We start from the raw sequence: 25,434 nt of genomic DNA, 5'->3' as shown, positions 1-25,434 counted from the left end.
TAAAAGAAATAAAAATTTAAAAACTTGCAATAGGGAAATAAAATTCCCATTACAAGTAAACATAAAACATAAAAAAAGACCTTAAAAACTCAAAAAGACCTGTAATAGGGAAATAAAATCCCTATTACAATTTAAAAGCACAAAGTAGGAACTTTTATGAGATTTAAATTGACTTGTAATTTGTTTAGAAAGTTCCTACAAACATCTTAAAAGACAAAAAGGGAAATGGAAAATAAAAAGCAAGTTACAAGTAACAAATTAAAAATAAAGTGCACTTGTAATTACTAGAGAAAAACCCTACAACACTAAAATATAAAGGAAATTCTAAACTTGCAAAGGAAAGAAAATTTTCCACTCGCAGTCCAGAAAATAAAACCCGAAATTGAATGTAAAACATAGCTAACGAACTCGAAACGCGATGAAATTTGAAACGCGGATCGAGGATGGACTGAAGATCAGTCCACTTTAACTGGAAGCAAAACTTTTGCCTCGGGAAGCATGCCTTAGAGTAAATTTTTTCATTTTTTAACAAAAAATTTAAAGGGGTTGTCCAATTTTGTTAATGCAAAAATACGGACAACACAACATAATAATACCCTTTTTCTTTGGGCAGTCAGTGTCTTCATGATTCCTTGGTCCACACCATTTGCACAATAATTGTATGTTGTCTTTCTTATTCTGACAATCTCTCGCAAAGTGTCCCCATTCACTACATTGTCAGTACTGTATGATAGGACGTCCTATGGAGTCGTATTGTATTTGATTTTGCCCTCGTTGATTTCCATAATTGCTTGGCGATGCATTTTGTGGTTTCGATGGGCTACACTTTCTTTGTGTGAAGAGTACATGCATACTTCTAGTCTTCAAATTATATGGACACTCCTTTATTGAATGACCCATCACCTAACAAATCTCACAAAACATCTTTTTAGGATAATTACCTTTCGTCTGCCCCTCAATTTTGCACTCAGTACACCATAGCTCACTACTTTCTTTATTGGTTTCTTTCTTGGCCTTCAATTCTTTCATCATTCTCATCATATCCTGTTGTAGGGCTTGAATCGTTTTGGATTCTTCATCACTGCTACCTTCGGTGCTCTCATCATCATTGGTCTTCCTCTTCCCTCGAGAGGATGTTTTGTTTTCACTCTCGATGTCCATTGCCTGATTGTAAGCATCAACGTATGAGGACGAAGGCACTACTTTCATCTTCTTGTGCAAGGAGGGGATTAGTCCCTCAATTAACCACCTCTTCTTCAACCCACAGACTAGTTGGTTCTCCATCTTACTCAACAACTCTATGAGCCTACGATTGTATGCCCGTACACTCTCATGCTTCCCTTGCTTGGTAGATTTTTGCAACAATTTGATTTTTGTTTCTCAGCAGTTTAAACTCTTCGTGATATACCTTCTTTAGTTCATTCCATGTCGCTTTGTGTTGATTTGCCAGGTTTGTATGCCAGTCGATGGCAATTCCCTATAGTGTGGTGGGAAATGCCTTCAACTAGTAATCTTGGTCGTCTTGACCATTCGCCTCCCATAATGTTATGCAAGTCTTGCAATGGCATACAAGATCCTCCAATCCGTCCCCTATGAACTTTGGTAGTTTTTGCACATTCGGACTTGTTCGAGGAGTCACCATCTTTCTCACCTGCTTACTTCCTTGTGTGTCGGACCTAGGTGGACTATTCTGACCGCTAGGTTTTGGTGTTTTCCTAGCACTCTCAGCTACGTGCACATCCACCTCCAACGTCCTCGACACTCTGAGTACTTTTAGGCTTTGACTCATCCCTGTGCTCCCTCCGTCCAAGGGTTGGTGGTTCAAATCCTCCAATTCTTGGTTCTCCTAAGACGGATAGTCGACAGAATACGTCTACGAGTTCAAGATTTCTCTCTTCGTACTCCTCGTCCGACGTTGGTCGTATGGATGAGCTGTCTAATCGTCCGATTGGATTTTCCTCAAATGTTTCTTGTAATCTTCTTCTTCGTTCTTTTTGTTCTACAGTCCTTAAAGATCGCTCGATCATTTGGTCTTGACCACCTTGTGGCCTCTTCTCACCTTTATTGGGATCTTAGGGCATGAAACATGCAAGGCTGACCCAATTTCTTTTAAGGCAACGGCGCCAAATGTTTACTACTATATCTAATAAATTGAATATATAAAATAATAATACTGATGACAATGCATAGTAGATACAAGAGTAAAATATATCTTTATTCACACATGAAATTATTATAGAGAAGAAGACCAGAGATGGTTGGCCAAAGATTCCAGTTCATCCAGCTATACCATACTACCATCCTTGGGGGTACACAACATATTTAAAGGACCCGCTGTTTGCCAGTAGGAACACAACTGTCAACCAACCGACACATAACTACCCGAGAGTGACAACCCACTTAATACAAATAATTAATACATTGGCAGATAACCAATATTATCGGAAATAACAATAGGCATTTTATGTTGACTACATTATCATTCTCCTTGAGGGGACGAGGGAGGAAGTAGAAGCCCCAAAACATATTCTTTTCGAACCTTCTAGTTATTGTGGCATTTGAATTCTTGTGGATGCAACTTCTTTCCCTTATATTAGGCTTTTGGTACTATTTTCTTTTCTCCTGTTTGGTCCAAAATTTAGTCAGTCCCTTATCTTTCTTACCATTGGAATCTTTTTAGCATTCTTGATTGGATATTTTAACTTGGTTATTTTGGAATCCCATTGACTTTTCTGGTCATTCATAGAAACTAATATATGTTTTTGTTTCTTTTGTTCTTATTTTTCTTATTATAGTGGATTTTTTCCTCTTATTGTATTCTTGAAAGTTTGCCTGATCAGGTTTGAGAAAACCAATATTTTTTAATGATGATGTTAGAATTCCTTATTTACTTGAATTTGTATGTGTATGTTCTCATTCAGTCATTTATAATAGTAAGTTGCATGTACATGGACCATTTGTATCTGTTAAGGTTGAGAGGCAATTTTTCCCCTTAAGTCTTAAGACTGTAACATGTAGCCCATTGTGTATTCAAATTTCTATTTCATGTCGTTGTTTCTGCTATCCAATATAGAATTACATGACACTAATGCATTAAGTGTTTTTTTTTTAAGATTTTAGTAGAAGCTTCTGTCATCCATGTTTTGATGTAGATGAGAGCTAATGCTATTACATTTTTTAAAGTAAGTATTTATATTCATTTTCTAATTTCATACGTCAAGCTTTTCATACCTAAGGATGAATGGAGCATCTCTTTTAGATAGGAAGATCCACAGTGATTACCAATTTTGCCCATACAATTCCTGTTATTAGCTTCTTGACATGTGTCTCTGCTCTAATGTCATTCCATTGTTATGTAAATATTCACCTTTTATTTGCCATCAAAATAATCTTGGACCTTAACCATTGCAAAAATGTACAGAAAGAATTGCTGTTCATTAGGTAAGGTTCTTATAGATTATGATGTTTTTTTTTGGAGACATAGATAATGATGTTCTATGTTTGGAGACGTCCACCATGTATGCTGCTGTTGATTCTGTTAGGTGTCAATATCAATATTAACATTATAAATTTTGTTAGTCAGTTCTATTCCTGTAACCTACATTTTTTTCTGAATCTCAGGGAAAACAATCATTATAACAAATCAGCCATATTTTTACAAGAAGGCAGAACTTTTACCAGATAGTACATTCATAATTGGTGCAGATACTGTTGCTAGAGTTGTTGATGTAAGTACGATATCTATTTATCTATATGCTATTCAAACCACATCTACTGTTGGGTTGTCCTCATTTGAAACTTATTTTCCTTTTAACTATTTGTCAGTGCTTGTGGAAATTTATCATTATGACATGCTTGAACTTTTCCTTCAAGCACATAATGCTAAAATCGATGCAAACAAAGGCGATTCCTGCAATTTGTATATTTAGTTCATGCTCCTTAATCTGAAGATCAGGCAACAATGTAGATTCTCTCAGCTGCATGTTGAGATTCTTGGAATCTGAGTTGTCTACTCTCTAATCATAATTATGGACGGTTTGTTGTTTATTCCTGAAGACGAATTTCTAATGTGCACACATATCAAATAGAAAATAGTGCAGTCATTAATAAGTTAAACCATGTGCAAAAGTCTTTCTTTGGAGTAAATTGGCACAGAATATTGGGAAAAAATACAGAAACTCTAAATTTGTTTGACCAAAACATTGTGGAAAAGTGAGTGATGAACTTTTCTAGATTTTAATGTGATAAAATCATAATCTTTCACTTTTTGCTTACAATTGCATTTGATGGATTGAAAAAAATCAGTATTACCATTAATCATTTTAAATTGTAACTTCTGCAAATATGAATAAAACCATCCTTTAAACTAGTCAAGTCAACCTTTTGGCTGCTCATCAATGTGATGGGCCCTGCAAAGAGACCTGAAATGTCAGTAAACTACAAAAAATAGAAGAGTAATGTGAAACAACACACTAAGAAAAATAACTCAAAAACAAATTTTTTAGGATATTCCATATTTGTGGTTGCCTTCCTCAAATTTCAGGTGCTGTTATCAGGAAGCCATGATGACTGGATAGAACTTACAGTCCTTACTTGTAAAGATACTAATCATTGTCCATCTCATCTCTTTAAAATACTGTTGCATGTTGCAACTATCTGCCATGATCATGGGAAGACACACAAACATATGCATGTATGTATGTTAAAAAAGAAGACCTATTTTCCAAAGCAATACAGATTGCTGGAAGCCATTACATTTTCTAGTTAATTCCAAGCTGCTCATTTCCGTTTTTAAAATTATTATGTCACAAATTTGCTTCTTCCATCTGCAAATGTTCTTATAAGGTCATAAGATACAATAATGAATATGTAACAGACATGCACCAGATATGCACGGTTAGTTTCTAAGTGAACCAGATCTCCATGTTACTACCCTGGGTTCTTGGGGTTTGGGTGCCATTGCAGAATTGAACAGGTCCGGGTTTGGGAGCCAGGTTTGGTTTGTGGATGGGATGGCAGGGCTGTGGATGGGATGGTCAGGGCATAGCTCTGCCAACCCCGTCAGCACTTCTGATGGAATTTTAAAAAAATGCCAAAATGTTTGATAACATATTTGTATTACAGACATTAAAAAAACATCTATATTACAAAGGAACTCAGAAAATTGTTGTCTATTGAGTGCACTAGTAGCCAGAAATATGTGAAAGGAATCAAATGATTGGCTAGGCCATATGATAGGTATGATGCTGCCGGAAATACATGAAAGCCAGGCCATACCAACCAGCTGTAGTAGATCTACTCCTCTTCTTGATTAAGCCTTCACTTGATTCAAAACAAATTTGGTATATTGTAATAATGCTGCCTTGTGCTTGTATAAATACAATTTTCCAGCACGCACATTGCAAATGCTTATTCCTTCTGTTCCAAGCTTTTCATATGCCAGGATTTAGAGTTGTTATTTATACAATATATTTATTTTATATTTAATATTAATTAATTTAATAAATAAAAACATCAATGAAATCATATATTTATTATTAATTAAGTTATATATTTATTATTTATAAAATTATAATATATATATGCAAGTTATGGGTATTTCAATATATATCTTTTTGGTAGTTATCTTGGATTAGGCAACTTGGGGCCACAAAAAAATAGCGATAAAGCCCAGATTTTGGTAATATTGTGTTCATGAAATCCACCTTAATAAATTTATCCATGCTGATCTAAACATGCATTAAATTTCTGTATCGTGTCTATAAATGTTATTCAATTCTCAATTCAAGATGCAAGTTATATTCAAGGTTATCTTTTCTTTTAACTATGTATTATATATTTAATATAATAAATCTGATTATCTTCTTTTATATTGCAGGTGAGAGGAGCATTTATTGATTTTCGATGTCCCTCTCACAAATGCCGATTGATATGTATATGTAAGCAGGGAGGATCAAGCAATGCCTTGACCAGTCATGTCTTTTAGACATGATCGATCAAGACATTACTTGATCGCACCCTTTGACTTATCGTAGCATTTACCAATCGGTGTATACTTAACTAACCACCCGATACCAATCGGTGTATTCTTAACTAATCACCTGATACTTAATCGGCGTGTCTATTATATGCAAGACAACCGATATTAATCGGTATGTATTAGTTAATCCCGATAACCATCAATGTTCACCGTTTAATATATCAACCGATATTAATCGGAGTACATTGGTTAGCCCGATGATAATCAGTGATCACAGTTAATATGGTAACCGATATTAATCGGAGTGCATACGTTATAATGTAAACCGACAATCGGTATTCTGTGCTATGAGATTTGCAATCGATGATTATCGATAGTTAAGCATTGATCGAACTTTACAAGTAGATTGAACATATACAAATGAAGAATGATCATCAAATGAAGGAACAATAGCTTGAAGTTTTTCATCATAGTTTATCAATAGGATAAATGATTGAATGAGAGACTTCATATATCTCTCATTCAATCATTTATCTTACCGAAGCTATCATGCATTAACACTCCCTCTTAGCTAGGTAAGATAAATGAAAAACAATATATCAAGCATCACAATTCAAATGATGGTTAGTATTCTTTACACAATCCGACTCTTTAGAAAATCATATGACCTAATCACATGACATGAAATATCACCTAAACACATGATACAAATGTTCATCACATCAATCTTGTGATGACAGGATATCACCTAAGCATGTGATATCAGTATTGCCTAAACATGCAATACTTAAGGATAAACATATGAGGATGATTAAATTCTCATCTTATCCAAGTTGTGGTATGTGCACAAACATCTTATACAAATGTTTTACCACAACACAATCATGGCACATCCATGACATAGCAGAGATCCAACATGATAACTGGTTTGGACATCATAAGATCGTCACCTTATAATGTCTACATACAAGTGTTCATTATCTTGAGAGATCGTCACCTCTTAGATATGAACTCAGGGGATAAAATCCAAAATGTCCTATCACGACAAAGAAGTTTACACATTAAACATCTTATTGATATGTAAATACAAATTACAAAGCAAATTACCTTTCTATCATACCTAAACCTTTTCTGAAGTGATCAACCTTCACTTTGGAAAGAGGTTTGGTTAGAATATCTGTAGTCTGATCTCCTGTACAAACATATTCTAATTGGATCATATTCCTGTCTACCATATCTTGCACATAGTGGTATGGAATCTCAATATGTTTGGATCTGTCATGGAACACTGGATTTACTGAAAGCATTATGCAACTCTGATTGTCACAATGTACGATGGTAGGTTTCATAGGCTCTCCAAACAATCCCACAAGCAACTTCCTAAGCCATACTTTGAGCCACATAAGACTGCTTTCTGCTGATCCAGGATATCATGGCTGAGCCTAAACTGAAGCAACACCCTGAAGTGCTTTTCCTGTCAGTCACACTTCTAGCCCAATCTGAGTCTGTAAATCTGTGTAGGTCTAGATCAACTTTCTCATATTTGAGACCAAGGTTTAGAGTACCTTGTAAGTATCTCATAATGTGTTTTACTGCAATCAGGTGGATCTCCTTATCCTCACACATAAACTGACTCAAGGCATTAACTGCATAACATATATCTGGTCTTGTATTTACAAGATACATCAGAGACCCAATCATTTGCCTATATAGAGTAGGATCTGATGGTTGTGATTCTGCTGCTACTTCATTAAGTTTATGAAGGTTTGTTTCCATTGGAGAGGTCATGGGTCTGCAGTTTAGCATTCCAAATCTCTTCAAAATGTCCAAGGTATATTTACCCTAGTTTAGTATAATGCCATCAGTATTCTACCATACTTCCAACCCTAGGAAGTAATGAAGGAGTCCCAAGTCCATATCAAATTCTTTAGCAAGGTCTTTCTTACACTGATCTATGAGGTGATCTTTTCCTGTGATTAACAAATCATCAACATATAAAATTAATATTAGCATATCACCTTTGTTTTGCTTATAGTAGAGATTAGGATCTGCATCATTCTTGGAGAAGCCTAATTTTGAGAGATAGGTATCAATTCTTTCATACCAGGCCCTGGGAGCTTGTTTAAGCCCATAGAGAGCTTTCTTGAGTCTACACACATGTGACTCTGCATCATGAATTTCAAACCCTTCAGGTTGCTCTAGGTATACCTCTTCTAAGATCTCACCATTAAGGAATGCTGTCTTAACATCCATCTGATGAACTTTCCATCCCTTTGATGCTGCAATGGCTACGACTGCTCTTACTGAAGTGTATCTGGCTACAGGTGCAAATGTTTCCTCATAATCAATTCCTTCCTTTTGAGAAAACCCTTTGGCTACAAATCTAGCCTTATGTTTCTCAATGCTGCCATCTGCAGCGTGCTTGATTTTGAAGAGCCATTTGGAGGTGACAACAGATTTCCCAGTCGGCCTAGGAACAATTTCCCAAACATCATTTTTCATAATGGATTGTATTCTTTAGACATGGCATTCTTCCATACTTGATGTTTAAGTGCATCTGATACATTAGTAGGTTCTGCTCTTGAGAGATTATTTAGGAGAGCGACGTAGTTGGTCAGTTTGTTAGGCCTTTTGCTTTCTCTAAAAGTCTCTGAAGGGGCAGCATACTTTTGAGCTTCTTCTACAGTTTTGGTGGCCCATAGTGGTCTTTTCTTGAAATTTTCTCTAGATGGGTTTTGAGTTTCATTTTCATTATCCTCAAGACTCTCCCTCTGAAGCTTAGGAGCAGGGTCTTCATCTATGCTAGGGGTAGGGATATAGACTTCAGGTTCTAGTGAGCTTTGGGCTCTTTTGAAGGCTAAGTCTTCTTCAAAGATTACATCCCTACTTAGTTCAATATTCTTTTGACCAGGTATATAGATCCTGTAGGCCTTGGAGGTTTCACTATATCGTACAAGTATTCCCCTTTTTCCAGAAGGCTCTGATTTTAATCTTTTCTCCTTAGGTACATGAATATAGATAGGGCACCCAAATATCCTAAGGTGGCTGATATCTGGTTTTGATTTAGTAAAGACTTCCTCAGGGGTTTTATCTTCAAGATGGGAGTGATGACATTTGTTTTGAATATATACAGCAGTGCTAGTTGCTTCTGCCCAAAGATTGACATTTAGATTTTGATCAAGAATCATAGCTTTGGCAGTTTCTACGATTGTCCTATTTTCCTCTCAGCTACCCCATTTTGTTGAGGATTATTAGGTGTTGTTAACTCCCTCTTAATCCTTGAATTTTTACAAAAATCTTTAAATAATTCTGATGTGTATTCCCCCCCCATTATCAGTTCTTAGGGTTTTAATTTTATTTCCTGAATAGTTCTCTGTTAGTGATTTGAGTTCTTTAAACCTATTGAGGATCTCTTCTGATTCTTTACACTTCCGAAAGTAGATCCAAGTTTTCCTAGAGTAGTCTTCAACAAATATTACATAATACAAAATCCCCCCTAAAGAAGGTACGGACATAGGTCCACATACATCAGAATAAACAATCCTAAAATTTTACTTGTTTTCCTAGTACTATTTTGAAAAGCACCCTTAGTATTTTTACCTAGGGCACATCCTTTGCATGCCCTTGAATGATATTGCTTTAACTTAGGTAGGCCTGTGACAAGGTTTCCCATTGATGATAAAGCTCTAAAATTCAGGTGACCTAGTCTTCTATGCCAAACTTCATTAGCATCTGTAGTTTCATGGATTAGGGCTAAGTTGGGCTCTGTGCATAGCTCATACAAGTAGCCTTGTCTTTGACCAATGGTTTTAGCTTCTTGATGGATGAATTCTTTGGCCAAGCCAACACTCTGTTGTCCATGAAGGTCACTCTGTATCCATTATCCTCTAGTGCTGATATGGAGACTAGGTTTCTCTTGATGCTTGGGACATATAGTACTCCTTTAAGTTGTAATGATACACCTGACTTTAGTTTGATGGTGCAGGTTCCAACTCCTCTGACTGGATGTGTGGAGTCATCTCCGATAGTCACTTCCTCATCATTCTCCTCTATCATGGAGTCTAACACTTCTCTGAATCCTGTAATGTGTCTGGATGAGCCACTGTCGATCACCCAGGAGTTAACTTTGTTTGATGCTTGGTTTGTAAGTGCTGAATAGAGTACATACTTCTTGGAGTCTTCTTCCCTTTTAGATTTTCCTGTTTTGGCAAATGTGGCTTGTTGTTTGGCTCTTTCTGGACATTTGGCATCATAGTGCCCAAATTTGTCACATCTGTAACATTGAATCTGTGAAAGGTTCTTCTTGAAGGTGTTCTTGCCATGACGACCTTTTCTCTTCCTAAATTGTTTTTGCTTGCTTTTCTTGTTTGAGTTTGTATTTAGAACTTGAAGATCTTCATCTATATTCTTTTGCTTGGTTCCTTTCTTATTTAACCTTGATTCTTCTTGGAGACAGTTTGCCTTTAGCCTATTGAATTTTGGAAATTCATCCCTTGCATTGATGCCTTGGACGAATGTTTCCCATATACTAGGCAACCCATCTAGAGCCAATGAGTGTTAATTCTTTGCTTTGGATCTCATATCCAAGAGTTGCTAGTTCATCCCTTAGGGCTGATATTCGCATGTAGGCATTGACTGATTCTCCTTTGATCATGGCTATGTGATTTATTTCTCTTTTTAAAGCCAAGGTTCTACTAGCATTGGATATCTCAAATGCATCTTCAAGTGCTTTGAACATGTTGTAGGCTGTTTCATGTTTCCTTATGATGGGCATAATATTATTTCTCACCCCATCAACTATGATTTTGATGGTCTTTTCATTTCCCTCTCTCCAGGTTGTTTTGTCAGGTTCAGTCTCGGGTTCTGTAGTTTCAGTTTTTACAAATGATTCGACTTTATTTTCTTTTAGAATCATCTGAATTCTGAACTTCCATGCTGAGAAGTCATCACCTCCTCCGAGTCTATCTTCAAATCTGATAGCGCTAGCCATTAGAAGAATTGTGATGTTGAATATATGCTTGTTTTGAATTTTCCACAAAATTGAACAGCCTCAGGTTCGATTTAACTATAGCTTTGATACCATGTAAATGTTATTCAATTCTCAATTCAAGATGCAAGTTGTATTCAAGGTTATCTTTTCTTTTAACTATGTATTATATATTTAATATAATAAATGTGATTATCTTCTTTTATATTGCAGGTGAGAGGAGCATTTATTGATTTTCGATGTCCCTCTCACAAATGCCGATTGATATGTATATGTAAGCAGGGAGGATCAAGCAATGCCTTGACCAGTCATGTCTTTTAGACATGATCGATCAAGACATTACTTGATCGCACCCTTTGACTTATCGTAGCATTTACCAATCGGTGTATACTTAACTAACCACCCGATACCAATCGGTGTATACTTAACTAATCACCCGATACTTAATCAGCGTGTCTATTATATGCAAGACAACCGATATTAATCGGTATGTATTAGTTAATCCTGATAACCATCAATGTTCACCGTTTAATATATCAACCGATATTAATCGGAGTACATTGGTTAGCCCGATAATAATCAGTGATCACACTAATATGGTAACCGGTATTAATCGGAGTGCATACGTTATAATGTAAACCGACAATCGGTATTCTGTGCTATGAGATTTGCAATCGATGATTATCGATAGTTAAGCATTGATCGAACTTTACAAATAGATTGAACATATACAAATGAAAAATGATCATCAAATGAAGGAACAATAGCTTGAAGTTTTTCATCATAGTTTATCGATAGGATAAATGATTGAATGAGAGACTTCATTTATCTCTCATTCAATCATTTATCTTACTGAAGCGATCATGCATTAACAGTGTCATCAAACTTACCAACCCTGCTTCTTCCCATTCATCCTTATCTATTTCTAGAAGGTGGTAACTTCTTACATAGTACTGTATAAGTCCAACCAGAAAACTCATGGCTTCTTTATTACAAGGTAGAATGGTTTTTGGCCATTATCACTACGGGTATGTGTTTTATTACAGAAAGTAAACCGAACAACAACAGGAACATAAACAGCAACACACACAGAATGCACAATAGTAAATGGGAGAATGAAAGTCTTTTATTGCTACAAGTAATGAGTACCACAATAACATAATCCCATTTCCGATACAATGCCAGACAGATATACCATTCATTGGTTGGTTAAGATGGCCAAGCGCCGGCAACGACCAACTACCTCCTACGGGAACTAAAACCCATTACATTGCCATTTATTAATCAAAGCATAACAAGTATTATTCAGCTAACTATGGCATAATTGCCATCTACAAAGGACCTTACTCCTATCTTCACAAAGATTTATACAGAGAATTTGTGAATGAGCCCAACAGATTCCGGATAACATCCAGAACAGCAAGGTGTCCTCACTGAAGGATAAATATAGTGCTTTATTCTATTAACTTCACTGCCCTTATACATGTTTTAAGGGAGACATTCCTATCTTCTTAACCTTCCATCCAGAAGGTTCAAAAACCCATCTTAATGAAGAGTACAGTCAGTATACAGACATTACCCAAAATTGGGGGACTCACTAACCTGCAGCCTGCCATTGATATTTCCATCCCTGCCAACCATAAGGCTGAGACCATAAAGAGTATCTATACTTATCTATATTGGTAAAGTTTTAGATAGGACATCAATAGAGTTTCAAAAGAGTCTTGTGAGGCCAGAAGATTGCATAGGTTGGCCCACTCAAATTAAACTTACACATTTTTGTCAGCAAAAATGACCACATTTGGCTTCTCTGCAAGATCTTCATCGCAACTTTATCTACCTTTGCATTAGCTAGATATTTTGCACTTGGGACATTTCCCATAAGTTTAAGCAAGTTAAAAATAGTACCTTGTTTCCTCATAATCGTGTGGAGATGTTCCATGAGGCAGTCCAGGTGGACTTCCACTTGAGCCTTCAGACTTTTTGTATCTTCACGAAGCATAAAAGACACAGCTTCCATTGGAAGCATAGATGCTCTGCTTGGAGCTTGGGCAATGTCAGAAAATATTCTGACATCCAATGGATAACCTAGGGTCTATCATAATTTTGATAATGGTTTATTGAATTGTGATGAAGTCGTCCCCATCCATATCATTTGCCAAACCCCATAACCTTAACATCGAGAACCTGGGCTCTGGGTTCACCAATTCCTTGTCATATATAATTGACAAATCTTTTGGTAGCCTTTGTTGAATAAGTCTGCTAGCACCCAGGAGATCTGTTTTGTCTTACTCCACTTCTGCCCTTAGTTTTTTCTTGCCTATGTATTTTCCTCTGCATTTCCAGATCTGATTCTTGACATTATCTGTATTTATTTCCATGGTGCTTGTCAAGAGTGTGTTAAGTTATATGGTGGCATAAAAATCACTATCCTTATTACATAATTCCTGGGGACTAGACTGACATGAATTACCTGCCACCATTCATCACGATGATGATCTATCATTGGAATCCATCTGCAAGATGTACTCTATGGGGCATGATGGTGGTGGTAGTAGTGAAAACTACATGTACCTTGTGGTGATACTTCATAACCTCTCTTAACTCTTCCCTTATACAGCCCATCCAACTATATGTTTATCATCTGTCACTATAATTGCTATCCACGTGGCCCCTTATCATGTAAGTATATATATAGAGCTGTACATGTAACTAGGAATTTTTTTATTTGCCATACTGGTATACCTGAACCCCTAACCCATACCCAACATGGCAACTTAGCAAGATTTGATACTAGTGTAGCTTATCTCAGATTATGAATGCAGACTGCCTCAAGGTGGCCATACTTGCCAGCATACATGTCTAACATATGAAATCCAAACATGATTATCAATACTGGTCTTTTTTCAGTAGAATTTGCAAGAACGAGTACAAGTTGAGACCTAGACCTCCTGTATTTCAAAAACCTATGCATCTCACTCATTGCTGCCGTTTTAATGATAATCTACTGATAAGAAACATAATTTAGTAGTTCCTAGTTGCTAACCAACTGTTCATGGGACAAATTTCAACATGATGGTTATCCTTAATAGATTATGGGTTAGTGTGAAAACAGCTGGGTGCTTCCTCTTTCAACCTTGCTATATCAAAATTATAGCAGGATAAGCATATAATGATCAGAACTAACTGGAATCTATCAATAGACATGGATTCAGGCTTAATATCACAGTTTCCCATGCTCACTAAGTGGGTATCAAGAGGAATGGATCAAATATTCTTCAAATTGTAGAGTCACACAGATAAGAAGAGTCTGTATTTACAGATTTCTTCCCATCTCTGGGCTAGTTTAGGACAATGAGTCTGCAAATTTTCTGCAAAAAATGGAACACATTATTGTTCATTCACATTATTAACACTGATAAAGGTGTTGAATATTTTGTCATTGATGTAAAAGGTTTGTTGAAAAGAGAATTGGAATGAAATACTAGTCAATCTGCTGATTATTTATCAGATTTTCTTGAGCTACTTGGTTGTGTGCTTGAGCTACTTGGCTACCTGGTCGAGCTACTTGGTTGTGTGCTTGGGTGTTTTCTTGTCCACTTCACCTGCTTAGTCAGCTTTTCTGCCACGTCATCCTTTGATGGTTGACTCTTCCAAATATGTCGTTAAAAAAGGGAAAGCCATGTTTTATGGGCTGCGATTTTGTTAGTGGCAGCTAAACGTATGTCTGGCAACATTTTTAAACAATTCTATCCTTATGCTTTGTGTGCGACAACATAATTTAATGTTTGCAGATTTGTAACATTTTCTTTCAGAGGTGCGGCGACTTGTAGAGGAGTTAAAGTCCTTGTGAGTGGGGCGGCGAATCTTAGTCTACATTGTGTTTAGAACATTTTTTTCTTATCGTGCCTTTGACAGGTCATCTTTTTGTTGGGTAAGAAAAGCAGTTTGACAAGAGACTTTATGGGGTGTCTATTTCAAGAATCGTGTGGGCTGGTTCTTTAATTTGGTGAAAATGTTCCAAAGATTTTTTTGCCAATCTCTTATATTGGTGTAGCTTCATTTTTATTGTGCTTTTTTTGGAGTTGGCCGTGGAAATATTTTATTACTGTGTTGGTGTAGGCGCTCTCGTGGGAACCTACTAAAAAGATGAATTATACTCAGTGATAAGAATATTACGGGATTTGGAGCAATTGATGATTGGGAGCCACTTGTATTCCTTGTGCATTTTTTTGAGATTGATGATATCCAAGGTTTCTTATTGGGCATTTTACTAATTCCTGACTATTGAAGGAGCAATTTCAGTTTGGGTGCCTGCCAAACAAGTGAATATGGACCTTTGCTTCATGTTGTGAGTGCTGGGCTTTGTCGTATTCTTTGGAATTGTCAAATTACAGTCTTTATATTATATTGAGCTCTACTAAGCATCGTCATGCCAATATAATCTGATTCAAGCTAGAAAGATTTGACTTGTATGGCATGAAGATTAATTTGTGCAATTGCTACTGTTGATTTTGGTTTGATATCTATAATAAAAATCTGAACAAAGTTGATTCTTCGAGGAGAGTTGGTGTCACTTACGTAATCAGAGTTGGTGCTCTCAGCGAGTTGGTGCTCACTTATGTATTTTTGAGTTGTTGCTCTTTTGATAATTGAAAGCTATTGATGTGCCATGGTTTTTTACCCAAAAGGGTTTTCGACGTAAAATTTGTTGTTTGTAGTTTGATGTTTGCTCTTTCTATATTTTATGTGATTTCGTGCATTCAAAAGTTGAAAATACTGATTCACGCCCCCCTCTCAGTATTTTCTGTGTGCTTTTCAATTGGTATCAGAGTAGGGTTCTGTTGATGTGTTTTTCATGCACATGCGAACACAGAATAAAATACCCAAAAGTATCTTATCCTCTCTTGATCAAAGTTACTCAAATGCTGAAGATTGGCTTAAGGATCACTTGAGATAACTCCAAGGTTCTTGTATATTTGGTCACGACGTGTGGATAAGGACAGTTGGTTGTTGTATTTGTTGTTTCATCAAGGGGCCTTATGTTTTCTTATGAATACTCAAGGAACGGTGTTTAGAGGTATGCAATGAAGCTCTCTTATTACTACTACGAGATGTTTATACAAAAAAATAGCAAAAGGATAGGGTTGCGAGATACTAAAACTATATCTAGGAATGCAAGGATGATGGATGAGTTTTAGTGAAACTCAATTAGTCTTAGTTTTGCCAAAACAAGAACAACTCCACTAAGGCTAATGCAATCTTCTAAGGAGATCAAAATGGATTTCAAATTATTATCAAGCAAAGATACCATCAATTCGATGCATATCAATGATTAAATAACAATTGAACTTATGCACATTTAAATATTTCAGTTGACCACACAAGGCATATTTGTTGGTTTTGGAAATAAGCCACACTGGACCGACGATGGATTGGTCCAAGAGGGGCCAGTAGCTCAGTGGTAGAGCACTCTAGCAGTGATAATGGTCCTAGGTTCGAGTCCTAGCTGGTCCATGTCTCAACATGGTATCAGAGTCAGGTCCAGGCTAGGAGCCCCAAGCACACGAGAGGTGTGGCTTAAGGGGGGGTGTTGGTGTTGGAAATAAGCCACACCCGGACTGACGATGGACTGGTCCAAGAGGGGCCAATAGCTCAGTGGTAGAGCACTCCAGTAGCGTATGGAAGGTCCTAGGTTCGAGTCCTAGTTGGTTCATGTCTCAACATGGTATCAGAGCCAGGTTCAGGCTAGGAGCCCCAAGCACATGAGAGGTGTGGCTTAAGGGGGGGTGTTGGTGTTGGAAATAAGCCACACCCGGCCCGACGATGGACTGGTCCAAGAGGGGCCAGTAGCTCAGTGGTAGAGCACTCCAGCAGTGATGGAAGGTCCTAGGTTCAAGTCCTAGCTGGTCCATGTTTCAACAATATTTGCAATCAACAAACAGCTAGTGATATGGATTAAGAGTTCCACCATTAATCATACGCAACATTCTATCATCCAATTCTAACACTTCAACAAAATTCTAAAACTTCGATTGAGAAGATGAATAACCATGCATATGCTCCAAAGATTAAGTAGAAAATACCACACTTCAATGTTTTTATTAATCCAGCAGCAAAACAACAACAATTGTTCAAGTTTCTCTCATACACACAAATGAAAAATGACAGCTTAAATAGAGCTCCAAAATGAAATAGAGGGCCAAGATTGCCCTGAAATGGACGGTTGAGATCAAAACCCTAATTAGGGTTAGTTGTGGCCAACTAACCAACAACATAACTAACCAATAGAAATAAGGCATGTTTGGAACTTTGGACACAAACTTCAAGAAAATCTCCATCAATGAGAAAATAAACATCACATGCAGCTCATAACAAACATTCTTCTAGAAGTTTGTTTCCTTGATCCTTCTCTCTGATGGCAAGTGCAATGAATCTGGACATTACTACGTTGAGCTCTTCCTTGGACAAGTTAGGCAAATTATCGAGTTTGAACTCGATCACCTCCAATGCATCAGCACAAGTGACAAAGACCTTTTGCCATTCTGTTTCCTGCTTTCGAAACATTCCCATGAAGGCCATGAATGAACATGCTCCTGTCAAAACAACATTTGAGAATCCCGTGGTTGGCAAGAAGATAGACCTCACTTGATTATGCAATTCCTGAGCACTAAAACCATCTTCATCAAGCATATCTTGTAGGAACATTTCTCTGGTTGAAATGATGAATTGTTCTTGAACTGCTTTGAGTGATTCCTCCATCCTAATGCAATCATCCTTTGTCTTATCAATAGTTTCCGTTTTAGTCACCAAAATGCAATACCATCTGTTGAAGTCATATACTGCTTTCGCATCCATTACTTCACCATCAATCAACATTTGTTTGGGAATTGCCTTCAATGCTTGTAATCATGGAATAGTCCTATCTCGAATGAACTGAAATTCATCCCATATCTCCAAAATATTCTCTATTCTGCACAAGAATGTAGTGACTCTATCATAAGTTTGTAAATACTCATGAGTGAAGGTACTAGCTTGCTGAAAATCTTTCTTGATCCATGTCTTGGTGGTTTGAGCTATTATCCTCATTTCTTCTGCCCCTTCAACTGGTTCTTTGGAAAGTATTTGAAGTGCAGGAGGTACATCTTCCTCTTATCTGGAAGAAATACGATGGATGTAATCTATTAATTGCTTGTTTTCCTCTTTCAATTGCCTCTTCTTTTTGACTTCGACCTCCAATTGCTCTTCCATGTTAGAGGCTGATTTTCTAAACTCTTCAACAACCTGATTGTGAGTGATAGGACCAATGTCTATCTCCCTTATGTCATAATCTTCTGTCGTGATTTGATCCCTGGGCTTATCATATTTGGGAACAACTACCTGCATTTTTTTCGTGAGCCAGATGCATCTTTCACAATTCTAGAATACTTTGTGGGCTTCTTTTCTTTGTTCTGCTCCGCTCTTGCAAGCAAAGTATCCAAATCTCTAACCTCATCTACTATCGTGACCGGCTTCTTCTTCATTCTTTCTTTCAGCCATTCAGGTGCTTGATCATCCAACTCTTCTAAATCGGATAGTTGTTGATTACTATTGCGAGCCATGAATGTGTCTTTATGATGTCCTTGATTCTGATCCTCAACATCCATGTCTTGTATCTCTTCATTGGTATTGATTTGCTGATCATAGATATGCTCTTCATCATGAGGTGGTGAATCAACCTCTTGCTCCTCTTGTTGGTTGGTGTCATTAGATTCACTGACGCTCCTCCTATCTTGTGTATCGTGAACAACTCCTTCATCTTCTTGCGATATTTTCTTTCCTTTCAATGCTGCATTCATATCTACAAAGATGTTCACTTCTCTTTCAGAAGGAGTACTAGTGGTACATGGAGTCTTTCTTGATTTCTGTTTCTTTTGCTGAGTTGTATTATCATCCATCCTTTTCCTCTTATTTGCTTGGGCTTGTGAACTTTCAGGGATATCTTGTTGATTGTTTTCTCCTTGTGTGTGTGCTTCATTTTCTGCATTCTCGTCTTCGGACTCCTCTGATTCTTCATAATGATAGGAAGATGATTCCTCATTGTCCATCCGGTCATATGTCAAAGTGATGCCTTTCGCTCTCAACTTATTTGATTGATACAATATCCATTTGCTGGTGTTATCTTGCACTATTTGATTTACAACTTCTAATTGAGTCACCTCAGGATCATACCAATCTATCGAAGGAAGGGGCTCATCCTTATCTTTTTTGTAGTGTGGTAATACCACATCTTCATCCCCTTCAAGTTGATCTGGCACCTGCAATACTTTGGTTTGTCTGATCAATTTGAGAGAGAATCGCGAGTATGTTCTTTCTCTTACCTCCAAATCATCTTCTGCATTAGCCCAATGATCCTCCATGTGCATGATGTGGGGAAACTTCTCTTTGTTCACCATTTGGATGTTATGATGGGGATCAAAATAGCTTCTCGAGAAGTGAGTCCTGAGATTGTAGTATTGTAGTTCTTCCTCCACTGCCTGTGCTGCTAATAAGGTAGGGCATGTTTCAAGTGATTTTCCCACTGAGACCGAGAAAGTAGTCTTTGCTTTCTTTCTTTTCTTCTTGATTGCATCATACTCTAGCAGTTGTCTAGACACTCCTAACAACACCATTCTGCTAGTAGGATATCTTGGCAATCGATAGGCATATGAAGAACACCCCTGTATCCTTAAGTATGTGAATTTTGGAAATTAAGTATACCAACATCCATACTTCTTTATCAGGTTCATCGACTCCTTGGATGGTCTGATATGAGTGCCTCCTTGCAGTCTCCTCACAATGTGCATGGTGAATGCATCATTCACCCTTCTGAAATGAGCAACACTATTTCTTAATTGTAACTGTGGATATGCATCGTATGTGAGCATTTGTCCTTCTGCTGGTCCAACAGGTGCTCTACAATTCAAACCTTTGTATTTCCCATATCTCGCCAAAATGTAGACCAAGTATGAGCTCACATAGAATGTTTTGGTTTGCTCAACATTCATCAGTTGTTCATGTAGGTTGTCGCTGACTATCTTAGCCCAATTGATTATGTTGACACCTTTAGTCACTTCTTCTATGTAATACCACATCCAAGAGTCGTAGGGGGCAGATTGTGGGGATCCCATGACCCTGTTCAACGTCATTATGAGTTCAGCTATTCCTTCCTTGAAATCTGACTTGAGGAGCATCTTCTTGGGCATTCTCTTGGTATGGCTACATCATGCATCTGGCTTGCCTTGATATAGTGGTAGTGCATCATCCTTGCTTTTGTAGATGTACTTATCATGTGTAGGCACGTTGAATACTTCTCCAATAGATAGCCCAGTGAGGTATGCTATCTTGCTCCCATCCGGTGCTACTATAATTCTCCTCTCCAAGTCATAATGTCTCGTGCATTCTAGGACCAATTCACTGCATTGCACTGCTGGTGGGAAACATGCAATGTGAGAAATGCCATTCCTGGTGAGTTTCTTCGCCATCCTTGAAGTGGAGTATTTGCCTTTCCCGAACACTTGATCTCGAAAGTCCTCCATGTCGGTGTGTCCAAAGTTGCTGTCACCAGTTTTTTGCCATTTGGAAGTGAGCTTGGTTTCATAAAGTGTCTTTGCATTTGATCCTCATTTGGACTTGCCTCTTGTTTCCTCGTGCCTTCGCTTCAGTCATTGACCTGCAAATGATACAAGCCTGTCACTAAATAGATATGATTCTTAAAGTTTTAATGTATGAGTTACTATGGATAAGAAGGCTTTTGATATTCAGTTTGAGTAACACCCTTCCTTACCTTTTCTTGGGCAAACAAAATTTTGACAAGACTTGAAAGCTACAGCCTTATGAGAAAATCAGACCTGAAGATAATAGAATAAGTGTGAACTTTCAATTCTTTTATAGCAATCTATCGAAACCTAGGGTTTTTGAAGGTAGTTTTGCATAGAAGTATGTTCTTGCGAATGGTAAACCACCAAATGTAAAGGTCTGATTTGACCTTATTTTACATCATATAGGCTGATATGGACTTAATTATACACAGGTTTCAATCTGAAAGTGTCTAAGGATCTTCAAATTGCTTCCACTTCCCTTTATCGATGTGTATTTGATCAATGCAATGATCAAATCTTCGTCTAAAATTGCCAATGTAGAGGGGAATTTGTCCCTCTTGATCACTGGATCTGCAACCCTTTGTGAATGATTTGCTTAGTGCTGATGAACTTTCTTTGATTGCAGATGAATTTGCCTTGATTGCAAATTGATTCACTTTGATTTGATGAAAGAATCCACTTTCTTGCTGAAGGAAGAATTCTCTTTGTAGAGATGATCAAATGATTGCGTTAGGCCTCCTTATATAGGCGTTGTGGGTAAGAGTCATATCTCTTGAGGGTAAGGCCGACTTCGTATAATGAAAGAAAAATTAAACTTCTCTTTCCTTGGGGTGGCCGACTTAGTATAATGAATCTTGACATTTCGTTTTGTGACCTTTACATCTTTGGCTGATTTTGATAAGACCTTTGCCACCTTCTAACACTCAGTCGGCTAATAGAGAGAGCTTTGCCATCTAGGCCTCAAATCGGAATTTCACAAGATCTTTGCCACTATGAATCAAGGCGGAAATTTCGAAGACCTTTGCTAGTCAAGCAACAAGTCGGAATTTTGAGGAACCTTTGCCAGTCAAGATCTAGGTCGAATTTTGAGTTGGCATTGCCACTTGAGCTCTAAGTCGGAATTTCTTATAACCTTTGCTAGTCATCACCTTGGCGGTATTTTCAAGTACCTTTGCCACTATTGCAAACTCCCTTGCTTGCACATTGAACATATTTGTGATTGGGTTTGGTGATGATGAACTCACAGCTTTTCCTATGCCACTTTATTCTGCTGCAGTCACCTCAAATGATGGATATGAAGATGGTCTAATGAAACCTTGTATATGTACATGAAACAGGTGGTGCAGTGATGCCCCCTTGAAATAATTTGATCATCTCAATCATTTACTCAAGCATGAGTTTGCCACAACACCCAACTCCTTTATTGTACTATGTGAAAATTGTGCATTAAAATTCACGTTGCTTCCCTTCTAGTAATTTGGGCTAAAGTTGTATCTTCAATGCTGATTTCCACCTTAATTAACTACTTCATTTGTGTCAAACAATGTTGCAAACTGGTGCAAATGAGCTTTTTTTGTTAAATGGGCCTTTGGCATATGTTGCCAAAACTTGGAAGGGTAATCCGATTGCAACACACTCTCAATTGAACTGTTTCTGCTTATGGTTGGGCTTTCCCTCAGCTGATTGCCACCCTTTCTCTCAATTTCATCACCCAAATCAAGGTCATCATGAATGATGACGCTAAAAATGCGCACAACAAAAAATAATAATATTAGTATAGAAAAGAGAAGATTTTTTAATATATTTCACCTTAAAAGTACATCAGATTTTGTTTCTCAAAAACAATAAAAAACAAAAGCTTTGTAAGTTTGAATAAGTTTTAAACTAGGTTTGAATGTTTGAACAAGTTAAACACTTCAACATGATGTATTAAGTTTATAATGGCAGTGTTGAAGGATTGAAGAGCAAAACAAAAAAGATGACAACGCTCAAAAGCATTTGCAAGTATATGTAGCTCCAAAAATGAAAAACAAACAAACAAATAAACATAAAAACACAAGGACATGTTACACATCGTCTTCCCTGTTTTTTACCAGCTGTTATCAACTTTTAGTTTGTTGAACTCTCTTCTTGTTTGTAAAACACAAACTGAAAATGCAAGTAGAAGCAATAGTGGGCTAGGGAAAATTGAAGTGAATACTATTTTTCTTTTATATTGGGGGGCTTCGTGGGGCTCCTCACAAGTGTTTAGGTTTTTGAAATTGTAAAAATAGTGAGTTATATTTCCATGACTTAAAGTGTGACATTCTTGGGTGGGCATCATAGGGACATCGGGGATACCTTGAATCCTCAGGGTCCCTCTTTGAGGTAAGTTCCTAAGAAACAACCCCATGCTGGGGGCATCCTTACGATGCCCCTTGAAAACATGGATAAAAAGGGGTTGGGGTTAGGGATGTTTTGTCCCCATCCCCAAAATTGGTCCTCATTCAGAAATGCCTTAAAACCTTCAAGGATATGTCCCTTGGGAAGATTGATGAAAACTCTGCCTGATTCTTTTGACTGCATTAAATTCAGCATGTTTGGCAAACTTTGGTGATCAAGGAAATCATGTTTGACCTAAATTCGAGTAGGTAATGAGGCCAAAAATATGGTATAAAAATAGAGCATTAACAACCAACCTAGATAAAATATATAATAAGAAATAATGCATGGAACAGGATCAGGACTTGGCACTTTTTTCATAGACTGGAAACATATCATAGTACAATAGATTCTCTTGAAGAGGATAACAAACACAACCATATCGAATAACAAGAGAGATACCTAGATCTATGTCCTATCATAACCCATATTGAGAAACTCTCAAAAAGTGTGCCAGTTTGGACAACCCTCCTAAATCTAGTACCAAACACATGTAATGGACCAACCATAGAAAATAGAAATGTATTCATACAAACATGTTTGTTGGTTTTAACACACTAATTTTATTATCTTCTAGAGTATAATAAAAAAGATTCAACTCAAATATGCGAAGATAGTACATAAGAAAGGAGTACTTAATGCGATGAGAAAACTAATAACACATTTACACTCTTAAACCAAAGTATACTATAATTGATGGCAAGCTGTATTCGCCAATTTCAAGATCTACCTTTGGGTTAAAATCTGTAGACATGGACTCCAAATCATCTTTCATGTATATTTTTTGATGTGTGAATGAGTCAAGGAAGACAACGAATCTCATTGCCTTAATCTAATATATTTATTATTATTGTTAAAGTTCATTGTTTTGAGATATGCGTCAGGCCTATGGTTTCCTGGTTAGAGATAGAGTCCTCGGAATTTGCCACTTGCAACTGTTCAAAAGGCATTAACTGCAGATTCAGTTTAACTTTATCTTACAAATTGCTTCATCTGCATCTTACACTCTTCCCTTGTGTTTCACATCTCCTAGTTCATGGGCTATTTGTAATTTCAAATATAATTTGATTGTATATTCTCATGGGACATATTAATAGAAACTATGATTTCTATTTCACAATTTTAATATAGATTTTTTCTTAGTTATGGTTCTATTATGAAACAAGGTGGTTTGAAATCAACGGTATTTCATGTGATATACCTTTTTCTTTATATATGCATTTCAATGTGAGTCTTTCATATGATTTTAGCAGAACATACGTGCGAACATTTCTTTTCCCAAACATTCCAAAAACACAACATACCTACTTAATTTAATTGTATTCTCAAGAGTGTCACATACTTAAGGTGGTACCATTTGTTGTTTAATGGAACTGGTTCCTTTTATGGCTGACTATAATGAGAATATATTTCAGCCAAAATATTATGGTGACAACTATGAAAGAATGTTGGAAGTATTATTGGGTGTCAAACAACTTGGTTGCAATTTCCTTGTTGCTGGACGGAATGTGGGTAGCACCTTCAAGGTATAATTTACATGAAATTTTCTATTTTCTTGTGTATCACACACATTTTAACATTTGTTATTCTCTGCGCATTTATGTGCCTCTTGGTATTTGTGCCCATTAAATGACTCATCATATGCTGAGACATGCTTTTAAGTTTTTGTTTCATTTGGTATCCAGGTTCTTGCAGATTTTGATATTCCTGTGCAATTGGAGGGCATGTTTTCACCAATACCTGAAACATTGTTTCGCATGGACATATCATCAACAGAAATAAGAGAAAAGCTTCACTGATCTACTGGTTCCTTAGAGAAAATATTAAAACTTCTAAGACAAATTGTCTAATTTGGCTATGATGTGGTTATATTGCATACTTCAAAATTTACAACACATAATACTTGTGAGCCTTTTGCTCTGAATCCTTGGTACGTTGTGATGTATCAATGCATAAGTTTGGATATAGCATCGACCATTAGTTTTAGAAACCCCAAAAGCAAATTTTCTGCATCGTAAGCACTCAAGTTTTGCAAATAATTATCAGTTAAAGTATTAAATGATCCGTATATGATTTCAAGTTTGTTTTGATCCAAAATTCTAATGAGTTTTATTGTCTTCAAATAAGAATTCAGCTTAAGATGACAATATTCTTTGTTAAATGAAGTTGGAAGTTACAAATGCACGTATTGTAATTAACTGTTTATGTATTGAAATTATGTACTGCATTTTCTGCTACTCTGGGGATTTTATATGGCACATACCGATCATACCTTGTTATAAGACCTGTGGGCTACGGGCACTCTTTGTGAAGGATATGTTCCAGAGAGTTTTGGTATATGGGCACGAGTTTTTGGGATAGAGAGGGGGACCTTGGACCCAAGTTGGAGATGGTGGGAAGATGCTAGTTCATCTATATAAATATTT

General features: G+C 36.9%; 1 protein-coding gene and 1 non-coding gene across 2 annotated transcripts in view; both read left to right on the top strand.

Moving 5' to 3' along the window:
- LOC131064785 (uncharacterized) overlaps window positions 1-25,105 on the top strand; it is a 160,949-nt gene extending 135,844 nt beyond the window's left edge. Inside the window, exons 10-12 of the mRNA XM_057999059.2 lie at window positions 3,622-3,728; window positions 24,424-24,534; window positions 24,694-25,105. Coding sequence (XP_057855042.2) covers window positions 3,622-3,728; window positions 24,424-24,534; window positions 24,694-24,807 — 332 coding nt within the window. The 3' untranslated portion in view covers window positions 24,808-25,105. The remainder of the gene's footprint in view (window positions 1-3,621; window positions 3,729-24,423; window positions 24,535-24,693) is intronic.
- TRNAT-AGU (transfer RNA threonine (anticodon AGU)) lies at window positions 16,811-16,881 on the top strand. Its single transcript has one exon. It is a non-coding gene; the product is annotated as a tRNA-Thr (tRNA).
- Window positions 25,106-25,434: the final 329 nt, after the last annotated feature.

The sequence above is a fragment of the Cryptomeria japonica genome, chromosome 1, assembly GCF_030272615.1.
Source record: "Cryptomeria japonica chromosome 1, Sugi_1.0, whole genome shotgun sequence".
Lineage (NCBI taxonomy): Eukaryota > Viridiplantae > Streptophyta > Pinopsida > Cupressales > Cupressaceae > Cryptomeria > Cryptomeria japonica.
Note: the sequence above shows the minus strand (reverse complement) of the source record. Positions and strands in the feature narration are given on the sequence as shown.